At 42.9% G+C, this 17,708-nt stretch overlaps 1 protein-coding gene across 5 annotated transcripts in view; it reads left to right on the top strand.

The window, feature by feature from the left end:
- Window positions 1-17,708, top strand: part of MYO1E (myosin IE) — a 143,330-nt gene that overhangs the window by 84,489 nt on the left and 41,133 nt on the right. For all 5 annotated transcript variants that reach the window (XM_068204078.1, XM_068204077.1, XM_068204075.1 and 2 more), the window contains 3 exons: window positions 11,842-11,985; window positions 14,290-14,379; window positions 15,265-15,359. In XM_068204078.1, the coding sequence (XP_068060179.1) occupies window positions 11,908-11,985; window positions 14,290-14,379; window positions 15,265-15,359 (263 nt within the window). In that variant the 5' untranslated portion in view covers window positions 11,842-11,907. The remainder of the gene's footprint in view (window positions 1-11,841; window positions 11,986-14,289; window positions 14,380-15,264; window positions 15,360-17,708) is intronic.

Below are 17,708 nucleotides of genomic sequence, written 5' to 3'. Positions count from 1 at the left end.
ATAGCATCCATAGCATCCGTTTCTCCTAGCAAATGGAGGAAGAAGGGTAGTTTGTAAAGAATGTGTTTGTTCACACCTCTGGTAAAAGCCTAGAGTTACAAAGATAGCTAGATGTCCAAATTAATTTTTTGTTAGCTTTCTTGGTTCGGGAATAAATTGAATGCTAGTTACTAGCATTAAACAGTCTCACATACTTCAAATAAGACTGAGGAGAAAGGGTTGTTTCTGTGTTAAAATCTCTTTTATAGACCAAGAGGAGCTATCACTTTAGTTATTAAGTGAGGAGCTGCCCAGAGTTAATAAAAGAATCCTGGGGATGCAGAGATCATACACGTGTTGGTAATACACAGCCCACACAATAACCGCGAAGGCCAGGTCCCCGAGCTGTTGATGGTTGCATTAAAAAATGTTGGGCCAGACACTTTTTACATGTTTCCGTTAATAACCATGGTGTTCACGAGATTTCTATGCTTCACCTTTCTGGGTTATCAGCTTCACTGACAGAGTGCAGTGAGCTAGAGGAGATCATTGTATCAATCAGTATATTGATACTTAGTTTAATTTTTTTTGGGTGACTTGTGTATTATTATAGTAGTATGAAAGTCTACAAAGCCAGGATACAAGCCTAATACAAATTAGAGTAAATAATTTGAAGCATAGGATTTTAGAGGAAGAAGTTTAGATAACTGTATGAAATCTTAAGCTAGCTGGATTAATTAAAAAATGTTCAGAGAACAGCATTCTTGTCATACAGATTTGAAAGTTACTGTAATAAAAGCAAGTGAAGTAAACTGTCATGTTGATTAAATGACAAAAAGCCAGTTATTCTCTACAACCAGAGTGTTACATGCTGGTTTTTTAATGTATTTCTTCTCAAAGCTGCCTTGGACTGGATAGTCAAAGCTGCTTTAGAAAATTATTGAAATGACATATATTAGCTTTATGAATAATGTGCATGTGGAAGATAATCTGGTTATGAGAATCTGTCTGTTATGGACATTGGACATTCAATGGGACCTGCTTGCCCTGGCATAATGTAATTATTAAAGTAGAAACAAAGCCCTGACAAAGGATGAATGAAGCTGTGCATGAGGTTGCCTCCTGACAGAGGTGACTGTACAGCTGAAAAAGTGGATTACAATCTGCGTGAGAATTCTGCAGTGTGTGAGATTTGTTGGGTCTGGTGTTTACTTCTTCTCCCAAGATTTTTGCCTCCTGTTGGTTTTTGATTAACTTTTTGGGAGTTGAAGTGAACTTGTAAATTTGGTCCATTGGCAAGATGTAACATATTCCTGAGGTGGAATGCTCAGACAAATTCTTGTTTGTATTTATGTAATAATTAACCAAGGAAACGTTTGTATCTGAATACACTGAAATAAATATTATGGTCAAATTATTTAAAAGTTAAATTAAAGTTTTAGTCAACATATCAAATAGTCTTATTTCCCACAGTGTCTGAAGTAAAATCTGATTTTTGCACGAGTATCAAAACATGACAGCTCATGAAAGGGACTCGCGTTTATCTACATGCATGTTACCACCCAGGTGCGGGCTCTGCTGTAGGTGAGTGAGCACCACTCCCTGAGCCTTTCCCTGCTGCTCCCAGTTTGTGCTGCCAGAGGTAAACAGGAAGCTGCTGCGGTCCTGGAGCTTTTACTCCCTTTACTCAGCACTCTGTGAAATTAAAATAAACATAGAAAGCAGTTTTTGCATCAGAACCTCCCCCAGTGTGGAGTTCCTCCTGACCCCCCAAACATGTTCCTCCAGCCACTGTCCCCAGTGAGAGGAGCTGGCAGCTCCCGAGCACTGGGGATGCTGGTGTGCGGGCCCTCGTGCACCGGGGATGGCGGTGCGCGGGTTCCCGAGCACCGGGGATGCTGGTGCGCGGGTTCCCTCGTGCACCGGGGATGGCGGTGCGCGGGTTCCCTCGTGCACCGGGGATGGCGGTGCGCGGGTTCCCTCGTGCACCGGGCATGGCGGTGCGCGGGTTCCCGAGCACCGGGGATGGCGGTGCGCGGGTTCCCTCGTGCACCGGGGATGGCGGTGCGCGGGTTCCCGAGCACCGGGGATGGCGGTGCGCGGGTTCCCTCGTGCACCGGGGATGGCGGTGCGCGGGTTCCCTCGTGCACCGGGGATGGCGGTGCGCGGGTTCCCTCGTGCACCGGGGATGGCGGTGCGCGGGTTCCCTCGTGCACCGGGGATGGCGGTGCGCGGGTTCCCTCGTGCACCGGGGATGGCGGTGCGCGGGTTCCCTCGTGCACCGGGGATGGCGGTGCGCGGGTTCCCGAGCACCGGGGATGGCGGTGCGCGGGTTCCCTCGTGCACCGGGGATGGCGGTGCGCGGGTTCCCTCGTGCACCGGGGATGGCGGTGCGCGGGTTCCCGAGCACCGGGGATGGCGGTGCGCGGGTTCCCTCGTGCACCGGGGATGGCGGTGCGCGGGTTCCCTCGTGCACCGGGGATGGCGGTGCGCGGGTTCCCTCGTGCACCGGGGATGGCGGTGCGCGGGTTCCCGAGCACCGGGGATGGCGGTGCGCGGGTTCCCTCGTGCACCGGGGATGCCGGTGCGCGGGTTCCCTCGTGCACCGGGGATGCCGGTGCGCGGGTTCCCTCGTGCACCGGGGATGGCGGTGCGCGGGTTCCCGAGCACCGGGGATGGCGGTGTGCGGGAGCACTCCTGGGTGAGCAGGGAAACTTTCAGCTGTTCCCATCCCAGCTCCCAGTGGCACAGCTGGCCAGCGCCCCTGGGCCACTGGGGCAGTGCTTCCTTGTGCAGGCAGCCCCCGGTACGGTGACCCCTTCCGAAACGCATGCCCTGAGCCCCGCATCTGAGCACAGCCCAAGAGCAGATTACCCAGCTCTCCCCAACCGTGAAAGCCGACGTTCTTGAAGCCACCTACTTGGGAGAATCCTGTGCAAACCTAACAGTATGCACTGGAGTTCTACAAGCAGGTCTGCGGCAGATAAGCTCTTTATCACAGGCTCCACCCTGGTACACAGAGCAGTGACTGTCTTGTCCTGCCCCACTCATCCCCGTTGAAACTATGCATACAGGAGGGAAGATCAAAGCAAATACCTCAAAAACAGGTGAACTCGAAACCCGTGATCATGTTAATGCCCAGGTTAAGAAGTAAGCAGTTGCCTGTGTATCTTATTTGTGGTATCAGAACAGTTAAATGTTACAACTCTGAGCAGTGCATTGCACTAATAAAGTTTGGTGATGTCAGCACAAAGGTGCATTTGGTACAAGCTGTTGAAAAAAGTCTTGGCCACGGTTTTCTGCTGTGTTGCAGCTTTTGCAGTTTCATCATGCCTGTTGCAATAATGAGTGTTTTTCTTTAGCCTGAACGGCCGCAGGCATGTGACTACATGACAGTCTCCACTTAGAAAAAAATATCTATATTCACTCTGGTTTGTAAATAAATTCAGAAAATGGCTTTTTTTAAAAGGGAAAAAACAAAAAAAAAAAAAAAACAAAAAAAACAAAAAAAACCAAAAAAAACCAAAAAAAACCACCAAAAGAGACTCAGCTGTAGTTTTTCCAAATTATTTTAAATTTAGTTGTTATTCGGGGGGATGATTTAGCTAATGCTTCTTTTAAAAATTAGTCTTTAATTTTTTGTGGAATTGCTACATACTGTTACTCAAATAAATCAAACTGTTGGCATAAAAACATCTTGTTTGATATTCTTGGTTAAAAGCAGTATTAAAATAAGATCTGTAATGTGCCCAACGTGTTGTGTTCTTAAAATACGTTAGTAATTGCTGAGGACAAATATACCCAACAAAATGTAGATGTTCAGTAATTTTATTGAGAAGTGTAACTAAAAATATGACTGATTATTTCTTTTGGAGTTGTGGTATCTTTCTGCTAATAGCTATGCACTGAATTGATTATGCAAACGTGTGCTATTGGGAATGAGATTTTTCAGTCGTTGGAAGGTGCTGGTGACATCAGTGGAAAGGGATTGGTAGATGTAGAGTGTAAAGGATGTAGCTGGTACTCTTCAGCTACAGTGGAGTGCTGTCTAAGAGGTGTTTTAACAGGAGCTGTTTTATTCCCTGGAAATCCTACCAATTCTAAAATTATTTCTGCACATTTTAATGATTGCAAAAATGTGTTTATACTTTCATCCTTCAGTGTGGTATCCTTCAGTGGTATGAATTTAAATGCTAAGTAATTCAGAAATATTGCAATGCTCTTAATTTGCATTCTGCATAGATAAAAAAAAAGCAAAACCTGCAGGTAAAGAATAAGGCTAAAATAATTATTCTTCTTTCTTGTTACTGGTTTGCCCCGCTCTGTTTTCTGGAAGGGAGAGCACTGTGGTACTGGGAAGGGATAGGAGGGGAGTCTGGGCTGAGCAGCCACCGAACTGCTGTTGCACATAGCTCGGTGAACTGCAGAACCGATGGCCTTCAGCCTGCTGTTGGAACAGCCGTCGCAGAATTGTCCCTGGAGACTCCAGGGGTAAGCGGGCGTTTCTCAGTAACACCCTCTGTCTCGGGATGGTCAGCTGGGGGATGCTGCCGGGGGCGACTTTGGCCTTAACCTCTCAGGGGAATGGCTCGATCTGATGAGGAAACAACCGTCTTCATTTACCGCGAACAAAAGGCTCAGGAGAAGGGAGCGGGAGCGGCTGCAGCCCTGCAGAGAGGGCAGTGAGTGAGCACAAAGGAATTCGCTGCGGTGAGTGTGGCCTGATGGTCTAGAGCTTGGTGCTAAAGCCTGAGATCCCAAAAGCTGCGGATGGGGCAGGGGAGTGTTGACATCAGCTAGAACAGGACATGGCTGGGCTGGTATTTTTGTAATGTAAAAAAATTTGGGTTTTACTTGCTCTGAAATTTTCCCCTGGCACCAACACAGTGCAGGAGCTCCAGCATCCACGTGCTCCCCACTCCAGTGCGTGCTGAGGTGCTGGTCCCACGCGTGGAGCCTCCGAGATTCCTCCCGCTGGAGGGCACATGGGAAACGCCCAGTGGACTTGAGTTTATTATTTCGTTTCAGGATGATCCAGGAAAAATATTTTCAGTCTTCTGCTATAGAAGAGGCAGTGGCATGTCATCTGAATCTTCTGATGGAGTTGTCAAATTACATTTTTCAATTAAAGACCATAATAATTTTATGTGTAAGGTGTAGGATTGCTTAAACCCCTTTGAAACCTGTCTTTAATGGAAACACTCATAAAATCTCCATTATACTTCAAGGATTGACATAGCCAAGATGAAAATATTTGTTGTAATATATCTATTACATTTTGTAAACTGTATGATAGATATATACAGATGTAAATTGCACATACAATTCACAGATCAAGGGTTAGTGTGCGTGAATGCTGCTCGGTGCAATGGCAGCGGTACAGGGGGGATTGTGGTGGTGTATACACACACATGTGGAATAAAAGTTGCTATTGCAAGGCAGCCAGGGCTTCTACTGATCCACCAGTCCCAGGAAAGCTTGCTGCTTGTGCCACAAAGAGTAAGTCAGATTTCAAACTGCTCTGGAGACTGTTGTCTCCAGAGTGAAGTAAGACAATAAATATGTAAGAGCAAGTCCGCCATATTAAATTGTTAACAGTATTGCATTTCCTTAGGAAAGTTATTTCTTGGAACATCAGGACAAAGCCACCCACCAAGCTGTGGGATAAGCAAATAGGAGTTCACAGTTCATTAACTACTTCCCAGGATCTGCCTGCAGTCTCTGTAGCTTGTTTCAAAATCTTAGGCATGTTTGCATGATCCACTCTTCAGCTCACTCCTGTCCTTATTTTTGTCTGTAGTGTAACTGTGCCTTATTAAAAACAATATTTCAAAACTTATAGTGAAATACTGATAATAATACTAATGCAACAGTTGAGCCTTGTGGTCAAATACTGAAATAACTTCTCTTTTGGTAGTGTCCTGTTACTTATCTTAGAAGAATGCCAGTGTAGTTTCTGACTCCTGAAAATTAGCATGATGTGTAAATCCTGTAGACACCCATGTTCTCATAACTCCTGTTGTGTTGGAGTGTGCATTTGCTGTCCAGATGAGCAGGCTCTGGTTGCTGTCACATCTCCTCCCAGCCCTGGCTGCAGGGAGGTAGAGCCTGGCTGCTCCCTGGCTCCAGAGCCCAGAGCAGGAGGTGGTGGTGGGGAGCTGCCCTGGGGCCAGGCCCTGCTGGGGCAGCAGCCACTGTGCAGGAGCTGATGGGGGCAGGTGTTTGGGCCACTGGGATCTCCTGCAGCCTGCAACCAGCTCTGGGATCAGACCTTCAGGTCGTGTTGGGCTGAATCCACCCCTGTGTGGGGCAAACAGTGAGAGCTCTTGACTTTTCTCCCCAGAAATTTTTTTCTCAGTATTATATTTCCCTGGCGGAGTTTTTTTGGATATTAACCTGCTAGTAGTTTCCATTCCTTAATGCATTTTTGGCGTTTTTAGTTCTCTGAAATGTCTCTCCTGCTGCTTAGATGCTCGGTATTTTTGCTTTGCTATTTCCTCAAATCTTTAAGCACTGCTTTTCATCTCTTTTAATATGTTCCTCATGTTAAATTTAAATAAATGGCCTTTTATCTTTGTCCATCTTGCTACTTCTGCTGTCTTCCTTTAATTTCCTTTCAGAAATATGGTCACATCATTGCAGCCAATAAGTATTTTTTCTAACATAAGATATACAAGAGCTATTTTGGAGCCCATTTGTTCACTATAGCTTCTCTGTTTTGATTATACCAGTCAAGGACCAAAATTAACATTAAGTATTTTTGCAATAGTCTCTGGGAACAGCAGACCCTTTCATTTTTTAGAAATATGTGAAAGATTCCTCTAAGTGGATTAGAAAAGTTTGCTAATTTTGACAGATGATATCATTGCAGAAAGCTGTGGGTTTATTTTCGTGTTAGCTGGAAAAACTGATACAAATGATGTATGTATGGGACTGGTGATAGGCCTCTTTTGGTAGAAGCATTGATGTCAGGTCTAAAGGTAATGGTGTGCAGCTTTGTCAGTTTTGTGACATCTTTGGCTGATGTGTGTGTCTCATTTACTGTTGTATTCCTAATACCGAGCTGAGGAGGTAGGCACGTGCTCCAGAACTACAAGGATTTTGTGCAGTACTGCTTCTACTGTGTCAGTAGAAAAGGGGAAGAAAAGGTCATGCTTGTGATCACTTGACACTCCTACTCCCTCGTGGAGGCTGAGAATCCCTTCTGCACTGTGATGGGACATTGGTGTTTGCTACCAAAAAAGCTGTCAGAGTTTGAGTGGCAATTCTTCCCTTTGTGGGAATGAAGAATGATTATTGATGCCATGTAGGTGGTTGTAGTTTAGTGAGAGTTCTGATGGACAGAGATTAAGAAGGTTCTCAGGCACTGAATATACAGTCTCTTCTGATCCCTTCTTTTTAGTGCTTTATTTTTAGATGTTCTATTTTTAAATACTTTGAAATACAAAAATACTTGCTTTTTATTCCCAGTTAAAAGAAAACCCATGTTGTGACACAGTATGACTCTTATCTTTTTATAGCTACATCAAATAAGTGTTGCTTAGGATAATGCAAGAATAAACAATAATAAAGGCAAAAATAAGAAACCAGCAGATGATACTGTAACACAAGGTGGAGGGCAGCAAAAATAAATTCTGTAAATAAATGTCTTATCAATACTTATTCATTCCATACAAAATGATCTGCTTTAACCATACTGTACTGCCAGTACCAAAAGTAGTGCAGGGAGCATAGACAGTATTGAGTACATAGAATATATTTTGCATCCCCTTTCTTGGTATTAATGTAGCAGTTGTGTTAATCTGTTAATGAGTGGGTGTTCAGGAACATGCACAGAGTGAGAGCAGAGTGGAGTTTGCAGGTTCCTGGGTGCCGGGGCAGCCATGCCCCTCCTCAGGCTGCGGCTCGGGAGCAGCTCACAGGGTCAGCTTGTGACTCGTAAATATTATTCTTGTCAGTGCAGAGCAGATCTGATTTTGAGCCTAAAACAGCAACCAAACGAATAATAACAGCTGACAGCAGTGTGGTGCACGCCTTTAATTGCAGCCTTGCCAGTCCAGCCTCCACTCCCTGTGCAACGTCAGATGCTGGGGTTGGAAGCCCGGGAAGAGCCTGGGGGAGGCCTGGCAGCCAGGTTGTTCTACACTGGTGTTTCCACTTCTGTGGCTTTTTGCAGCCTGTTGAGATGTGTTTTTGTTTTGGGGTTGGTGTTTTGTTTTGTATTTTTCCTAATTTGCTAAGCTCATCTTTTTCCAGCTGCTCAGACTTTGTTAGTGCTGACACAGACTTTTGTTTGCTTACTTATTGTAGAGTTAGATCATACCTTTGACTGAGAAAACCTGAGAGAAGCCAAGTAGCCGTCTGCTGCCGTCTGACCCGCAGGGCTTGGCCCAGGGCTGGGCTCTTTGGCCGGGTCTGACCATGTCCCGGGGCAGCTCTGGTGGAGTTACCAGGTCCTGGCTGGGGCTGCTGCAGCATCAGGTGTGGGGCAGCTCTGCTAGCCTTGTGCTGCTGCCTCTGAGGAGCCTTCTGGGACAGGAGGACACGAGCAGGCCAGGAGACCTGGCCTTTATCTGGATGATCCCTCTGGAGAGGGCAGGAGGGAGAAGTGTGCTGGACAGCAGAGGGCAATTAGCAGCTGAGTGAAGTGGCCTGAGTGCACCCTGCAGAGCGGGTTCCAGTGGACACCAGGTAACTAGCTCAGGTGTAAATTGTCTCCAGGTTAGAGTGCTGCATTTTTATCTGGATGGTGGAAAGCTCTGGCTAAAAAAAAAAAAAAAAAAAAAAAAGCTTAAATTTTCCAGAAATATGCAATAAGAACAAATCATTACTTTAATTTTTAAGCCTATAGCCTTGACCCCTGGGAAATATGAAGCGTGGAGTAAGATGAAGAATTGCTTTTATAACTGCTATGATGTGAAGCTTTTTCAGGTGATTGATATAGGGAAATTTTTAACATTAAAAAAAAATTAATTTTTAGTTTTTTTTTTAAATTTCAAAACTCAAAAACCAGTTAGTTTTGAACCTTGTTAGCTAGACAAGATTACAGTACCAGTTGGAAGTGATTGAAGTTGCTAAATTCAGGTTAGACTCTATAATAGTCATTGCTCTTGCTTGGAAGGGCAAGAACTGGGGAGTGGGTGGTGTCCTCTAGACAAAACACTTCCTATTTTGTTGCCCACACAGAAAGGTGGTAGCCACTGCACCTAGCCATCCCACTGGTGTTACCTTCCTGGAGAGGGAAGAGTGAGAGCCAAACTTAAACACGGCTGGTCAGGCACTACTAAAGCTTGGGCTTATTTCTAGATCCCGGGGAGAAGTCTGACAATAATCTGGTGGTGATTTGCTGCTTCTCTGCACATTGAATGTAAGGCTGCATTTTGAAAGGAAAAGGGTAATTCCAAACTACTGTGACACTGCCATTTAAATTGAGTTACTGGTTTAATGTGAACTGCTTAGTGCCATGACTCTCAGCTGCATTGTGCCACTGCTTTTCTGGGTGTTTAGGCTGCTGCCTTTCTGTTGAACCTCTCTGCAGGGTTTGCAGTGTGTCTGTGGTCATGTGGCTCTCAGCTTTTATTGCTGCTGTGATTAGAGCTGGGCAGAAGTGCAGGGCAGGGCAGCTCTCAGGGGAGCTGGGCTGCCCTGGCACTGCCCTCTTGCTTCCCTGCTGGCTCCCAGTGCTTTTGGGGAAGAACCCTTTGGCCTGGTCCTGTGTGTGGCTTAATCACAGTCAGCAACAGTCAGTGGCTTGCATAAAGCTGCTGTTTTGCAGACTGTGTGCACATTTTCCATGTATCCCGTGGCTTTGCAAGCTTTGTGCTCATTGAGCTCACTGGGTCTGATGCCATGGCTTCCAAAGGGAAGCTTGATTGTTTTCCCAGTCTCATCTCTTACACGTTTTCTGTAGCTTACTCCATTATCTGATACTAAACCACATCCTGTATAGCTTTGTGAACAATCTAATTATCCATATTTATTTTGATACTGTACATTTTTGTCCATCCTGCCAGTTCCTTTTTCCAAGTGTAAAATCACAAATAAGCTGATGAATACACAGAAGGAAATTATTCTTCTCCATTGGACTTCTGTTTTCTCCTAAACCCAAGCTTAAACTAATATTTTCAGTCATATATTTTATGACAATTAAAAAATTGATTCTTTGTTTTCTCAGTGCTTCCAGATCACTGCTTCCATTGTACAGATAGAAAAGAAAAAAAATCACACAAGCTAAGCTAGTTTAAGGTTATTATTTTATTGAATGTCATGTACACTTGTGGACATTTCAAGCAAATTGCTGAGATTGTGTTTTCAGACATTCTTATTCTGCTGTACTATATTTGAAAGCATTCTTTTGATTTAAGTTTGCAACTGTTTTCCACTGGTCTTGGCAGTAATGGACTTAACCATGGCAGTAATGGATCTGCATCAGGGTAGCAGTGGCTGGAGGCTTAAGGGAAAACACCCATAAAGCCTACAGCTTCTGTGCTGTCTGGAGTAGCAGGGTTTAGTGGAAGTTAACTTAACTTGAGGTAAAAATCCAGTTGGTGCTTTATGTCAGTCAACATAAAGCCAAGCTGTAGCCCTGGTGCAGCACTTGGTGCTAGTAAAGTTGTGTGGGTCATTTGCCCCTGCAGAACACACGAAAGTTGCCCCGTCTGTAAGTTGCTGATGTCCTATTTCAAAATACTAATGCAGCTGAAGTGTTCAGAGTACCTAACTTTCTTTAATCTGTAAAATTTTTGCAGAACAAAATAATGCACTTTGTAATAATAAATTGCTTGTATCCTGGTGAATGTGGCTTGATCCTGGATAAAGTACACCAGAGCGCTGTCATTAAATCACATTGTTACAAATTGTAGCATTAAAGAATATGGGGAATTTGCAGAATTGGCATTTTGTTGGCCACATCTTCTTGACAGCGTACTTGATCACTTCTCAGTGTTAAATGTGGTGATTCCAGCATCACTGATTTCAGTATTGTGTAAGCAAAAATTAAGTAGAAGAAGGGAAGAGATCAGAACTCCATTAGCATTGTCTGCCAGGCTACAGAAAAAAGGTTTGGGTTTGGAGAACAGATTTATAGCTGAATTAATAGCCTTGATGTCGACTGGATTTAAATCTGTTTGTGGGCGTATCCATGGAACCAAACTACTGTTCAAATCAGCTGGAAGAAAAACAGATTTTGATTTCAAGTGGTACAGCATGAAATGTCACATGTTTTAGTAGCATCCTGAAATAGTAGTCTCTGAGTGTGGGGAGAGAGTATCTATTTAGATGTCATTAAGCATGGTGACTAACAGATCAAAAGGGACTGTGAAGACATGCAGCCGACAAGCTGGGGTACACAATTTGCAGAACATCCCTGAATACTTCACTGCAGCAGGCTCACAGCTTCCCTCCCAGTAACACCTTATGTGTAGCTTTGACTTTAAAAGACTGTAAAGGATGAGGAATTCATTGTGGTGATGGTAATTATCCTCACTGCTAATAGTTACAATGTAGGAGTGTAATTTCTGCATCCTTAGCTTCCAATAGCTGCATCTCAGTGGGAATAATTGGGGTTTTTTTTCCTACTAGGTTTAAAAATGTCTGCCATCTGAAATTCATTCTGTGTGTAGGTGGTCGCAAAACCCCATGGAATTACCTTCTAGTTCTGGAGAGCGGTGCAGTTCTTTAACAGTGCAGAGGCAAGTCAGCTGACACCACTTGTGTATGTTTTCATAGAATCCCTGGATCAAGGAATAGAGTTCAATGAAAGAAAAACATTTGGGAAATTGGAATTCAAATAATGGTTTTCAGTTACTTAGTGCTGATGAGAAATGTAGTAACCTTTGTGATGTTCACTGTGCTTTCCTGCAGGGCAGCAAAGGACACTACAGATACCACTGGCAGAGCCACAATGTCAAGCACAGCGGAGTGGATGATATGGTCCTGCTTTCCAAAATCACTGAGGATTCCATAGTGGAGAACCTAAAGAAACGATACATGGATGACTATATTTTTGTATCCTTTGTTGGTTTTGTGGAGCCTTCTATACCTCCATAATTATAATGCTTTCAAAATTGCATTTCTTCTGTGACATAAACCTGTTTACAGCTTATTCTGGAATTGTTAATACTGTGAATCGTGGGATGATGGAAACAGGTGAATATGTCAACATCTGTAAATCTTCAGTGTTCTCACTTAAATTTTTTCTATGATTAATGAAAATGTGAAAATTTAAATACTGGAATATGCAACCTAACAGGAAGAACAGACTTCAGTACCCAAGGCTTGCTTTTTAAAAAAAATGCATATGAAAGCAATTCCTTAATATAAGGAATATAAGTCACTATTTCATTTTCAGCTTTTACAATGTAACAAGAGCTGCAGTAACGAATTTCGTAAATTCTAGTCAGTGATGATGTACTAGAAAGTTATGCTGTTCCTTCTGCTTTAGCCAGGTTTTCATACTTCCTAGTTGTATCTGGAGAATAGTTTCCTTGAAGAGCTTAACATACTTTAGCAGAAAGGGGAGGAAATAGAAGATCTCCTGGCTGTTTCCATATATTCTTGGCAGAAGGTCAAGAGCAAAGTAGCAGCTCAATTTAGCAAGGACTGATAGAGTTCATGTTGCAGTTGTTGCCATCACGAGCTGCAGAGTTTTAATCTGTGTGTGAAGGTGGGTTTGGACCCTCTGTTGACTGACGTGCCACACTGTTATTAAAACTGCTTTATAGGAGCATGACGAAGTGGCACAGTAATTGCCAGACTGGAGTACAGGGACGAGCTGTAGAATCCTTCCTGGTGGTAGTACAAGTACAAGTACTTTCGGCCTGTGGAGCGCTGCATGTTCCTTGTAGTGTGTGCACAGAGACTTCAGTGTGTACAGAAGAAAGTTTTTTGCTTTTCCTTTTTTTGAAAACAGATTAACACGGAGATGATCTTTCTACTGAAGACGGAATAAGAGCGTTTTCCAAGGGAACTAGTGGTCACATTGAGGTATCAATCTTCCCTTATGCAGGGAGAAAGACTCCTTTTGCAATTCTGTGAAGGCTTTTATTCAGAGATGGAGATCATCTCTTGAATATTTGAATTGTTTGCATGTCCACCCATGAATGAACATTTCTCAGTGCTGCATTGTACAGAGATGACAGAATCATCCCAGAAAATGCTGGTATTGTTTACCAACAGAAGACTGTCACTTTGAATGTTTATACTGACACAATGAGTAATTGATCTATTATCTTCAAGACCCAGATGTTGTCACTTGTTTTGAATAAAATTAAAAATTTATGAAGAAAGCATTGCAAATTAGTATTACAGAAATGATGTTCATTGAGTTATAGTTCTCTAACATACTAGCTTTTGTGCCTTGGCACCACAGTAGGAGATTCCTACATAGGACAATCCAGCAGGATAGATTTGTTAATTTCCCTGCTTTGTACAGAAAGCTCAGATAGCAAGTTTGCCTTTGCCTGTGAACAATTCCAGATTGTTAATGAAACCTACAGTACAGCATTTTGAACCCATAGACATGGGCTCATTGGTAACTCCCAGCTCAATGAAAAGTGATACTGATACCTGTGAATTACTATCAGGTGCTTCCTATGCGTACACTGCAGCTGTAGTTCCGAAGGTTTATGAAGTATTTGAAATGCAGAGCATGTGCAGCTGAATGCAGAATGATGAAATACTATATTAAAAATGCTGCAAAAAATCTAATAATGGCTTGAAATTGAGTGTCGTGGTACAGAGCAGCCTGCAGGAGAGGGCTCTGAGGGACTGTTAGTAGTTTCACTCATAAAATAACACCACAGACTGAATTACCCAATTCCCCCAGCACCCCCCAGTGCATGCAGCTGAGCAGTTGTCTAATTTAGCTCAGCAGTGGCCATTTCCATCCGGCTCTGCTTGCTCAGCACTGTCCTGTGAGATCAGAATGTGTCACTGCACTCTCTTCTGCAGCGGTCAAAACAATATTTTCTAATGCTGACAATACGACCTCTTCAGTTAGAAAGGACTAAAGCCAGTTCAAATGTGCCATTTCCTTTCTCTATTTTTATTCAAGGTGTGTCATATTTTGGCATTTAACACATGGTTCTGTACTTAGCTTATTCTAAAATAAGATAACACAGAAACATTCCAATTGAATGGTATGTTTACATTCTTGTAAGCCTGCTACTTTAATTTTTATTAACAATTGTAAGCTGTGGTGGTTTTTACTACTATTTGAAGTATTATGTAATAGATGGAAAAGTTCTTTGTTGTTAGTAGTAAGATGATACTTTATGAAAGTGTTGTTACCTTAACTTCTTTTGAATGCAGACATACATTGGCTCTGTACTTATCTCTGTGAATCCTTTCAAGCAAATGCCATATTTTGGGGAAAAGGAAATTGAAATGTACCAAGGAGCAGTAAGTAAAGCATTCTAAAATATTGTGCAGTATTCAGGGGCTTGGAAATACTATTCTGCACAGTTTAACTCTGGGAAGTGTTTGTTCCTGGGTTATGCTAGCATTGTGCTGGCCTGGGAGAATGTGGCAGATAGTCATTGCCATAGACTGAGTATTCAGATTGAACTCTCTGCAATGCAAGATCAGTATTTCAAGAAAATACTTGTATTGATTAGCTCTAATCCATATTAGGTGTCTCTCCTTGACATGTCCCTGCTCCTGCAAAGGCAGGTTTTAAGCTGTCATATGCACAAAATGGCCATTAGTGGATTTGGAGACTGTGATTTCAGAACTCTCTAACTGGACAAGAACAACAAAAAAAGTGAGGTGCCAAAATTAGATGCCACTTTTGAAAATACAGCCTGAAAAATGAGTTAGCACAGACACATTAGGGTCCTAAAATTCAATTTCCTACTTGAGTTGGGCATGTCCACTCGGGGCAGCTGTTGGGTTTGGATGGCCCAGTGGATGAAAATGGGACCTGAGGCACCAGGCTCTGAGTGCTGCTGGGGGAGAGCATTGTTGGCACATGACTACTGGTGGGATAGGCTTAAATTGTGTGTTTCCTTTGCACAAGTAATACGTTTCCAGCAGAAGCCATTTTTAGAACAGGATATTTCTAGGAGAAAATTATGGATGAGAGAAGGTTCACTAGCAAAGTCTAGAGACTTTAGTTTGTTTTTATTAAATGCACCAAAGAATTCTTGGAGAAAAATCACTATAAAATGCTATTTGGAATTATTTTTTCCAGAGAAATAACTCTTCCAATTTAAATACAAATTTATTTTGCTCTTTCTGCATGTTTTATTGCTGTCTTGAAAAATTATTTTTTATTTCCCCTCCTAGGCACAGTATGAAAACCCACCACATATTTATGCTCTTGCAGACAGCATGTACAGAAACATGATTATTGACAGAGAAAATCAGTGTGTCATTATTAGGTAAGAAAAAGATCGGTAAAGCATATTTTATCTTCTTAGAGTGTTTTAACTTGAAGAAGCAGAAAAGTTGATTATATCCTGAAAAATCATCTGTCCACATTCACATTTTGGGATTTTCTGGGATAGCTAAGTATTTTCTGACCCTCCTTTTTGTTGTCCAGTAAAATCCTGATGATAGCTTAACCACAAGAAATGTTACTCACACAGCCAGCTTCTTGTCTAATACCAAAATTACAGCAGCTTGAATGACTGTGTGAGGGGGCTGGATTAACAGCTGTACAACCAGATCCTGTTAAATCCAGCAATCCCACATGGACTACATTTATCATGGTCTTTTGTTCCTTTTGGAATTCTACTTGCATTCACTCAGATGCAGAAGGCGAGAGATGCAGGGAAATTAATTTTATCTTCACTGTTAATCTATGTTAATTATTAAGTGATGGAATTCACTGCAGAAATATTACTAAACTTTTTTAATGACAGGCATTATTGAAGTGACAGTCAAAGTGAATTTTGGGACCAGAGCTATGCTTTGTTCTCATCTGTGGATTTTCTAGGTGGTGTGTGGTAAAGGAAGATGTGGAGAGCAAGAACTGCAGGACCCTCTGCCCCTTCTGACAGGGCTGCTGGGGAGGTGCAGGGCAGAGCACCTGGAGCTGCCCTTTACCTGTCCCCAGAGCAGGGTGGGGCCTCCCAGGGCTCTGCAGGGATTTTACACCTGGGAAGGCCAAGCAGATGGTACAAGGATGGTCTCCCTGCTCCTGGGCCCCTGGGATATAGGAAACAAAAAGCCCAGAGCTCTCCTGCCTGTCACTGAATTGTTCTCTGAGCTCAGTCTTTGTCTTTGGAGAACTGATACCTATTGCTGTGCTGAAGTTTATTAGACACATGCAGTCTAAATTGAGACATGTTACAAATGGCTAAAATTGGGATTTTGCTTTTGGCATAAAGTAACATCCCGGAGAGTGGGATGTTTCACATGAAGCTAAATTTATAGTGAAAATCTTTGAGCTGTTGTGGATTGTGAATAAAAACCCTACTTTTTGATCCTGTGCTATGCCTCACAGTGCAATGCATGCAGAGAGTCACATTGAGAGAGTTCTGAGATGCAGATCTGAGATACAAACTTAGAGCTTTAATTTTATGTGAGAGTTCTTGTACTTGAAGGCTGGATGAGGTACTTGAATGCTCTTAGGAATGTGCATTTTGTATGTGCAGAGTGAAACTTCTCCCAGTGTGTGCACAGCCTATTCAAAGTCTGCAGGTGTTGATTGAAATCTAGTGCAAAACCGAAACAAGAAGGATCATGTTTGCTAGGGACATTTCAGAGACTTTTTTTCTGTATACACATTTCTTTTTCCTTTGATATTTTTATTACAAACACTGTAGAAACCATGGACTAGACTTACGAGTAGTTTTCGTTATGGTTTTTGATTTTTTTAGGACATTAAAAATTCTTTTTATAAATAATAAATCAAGTAACTCAGCTGCTCACTAAATTCATATTGCTTGGTTGATATTTTAATATTTGTACCAAATTGGATTTGAACTGTTGAGATACATCTTGTATTTTCTGATTTAATGTCATCAATATTTCCAACAACCAGGGCTGGCTTTGGAAGGACGTTTCTGGAAGTTTGCAGTTTGCTTGCTTTATGTTTTATTGTGTGGACCAGAAGGCACTGAAACTGCTCCAGACTGGCAGCTTCCAGGATGCTGCAGCTCTTGACTGAAATGAGTGTTCTGCCTAACTTAGAGTCTGCTACCATTCCTTCAGTTTCACATAATAGCCGCCAGGGGCTTTACCATTTCTGATTCTGAACTGGTGATTCTCAGAAAACTGAGACACAGCTCTGACTTTTGTCAATGCCACAGAAGCTGCTGAGCATAAGCGGTTCCAAATGAACCTTTGTGTTCAGTGAAACATAGTTTTTTCTGTGAAAAATTGTCCTGTGGAAGATAAGTGATGATAATATGGTTATAGTGAGGTGCTTCTTTCATCTCTGCTTCAGAACTAGTCTGAATTTGGAGTGACTCCACTGAAAATCCCTGGTAGAACAGAAGGAACAGAACCAGCTAGTACCCAGGCTTTTCCTTGTCAAAGTAGGAGACTTCCCTGCAAAGAAAGCTTTGCAAAGAGAGAAGGTAAGAAGAAATAAGGTGTAGACTGGCCCTATTCACAGCCAGATCACAAAGGCTAAGTCTGGCTTCTCTTGCATGTGGAGCCTCAGGAGTGGAGACAGAAGGTGCTGGGGAAGGGGCAGGTGCACACCTGCTGTGCCCTCCCACTGTGTGCTTTGGGCACCTGTGGCATCTACCTCCAGACCTGGGGGGGACATGCATCCCACA

The sequence above is a fragment of the Anomalospiza imberbis genome, chromosome 13 (genome assembly GCF_031753505.1).
Source record: "Anomalospiza imberbis isolate Cuckoo-Finch-1a 21T00152 chromosome 13, ASM3175350v1, whole genome shotgun sequence".
Taxonomy (NCBI): Eukaryota; Metazoa; Chordata; class Aves; order Passeriformes; family Viduidae; genus Anomalospiza; species Anomalospiza imberbis.
The sequence above is the reverse complement of the archived record's forward strand: the minus strand, read 5'-3'. Positions and strand labels throughout refer to the sequence as shown.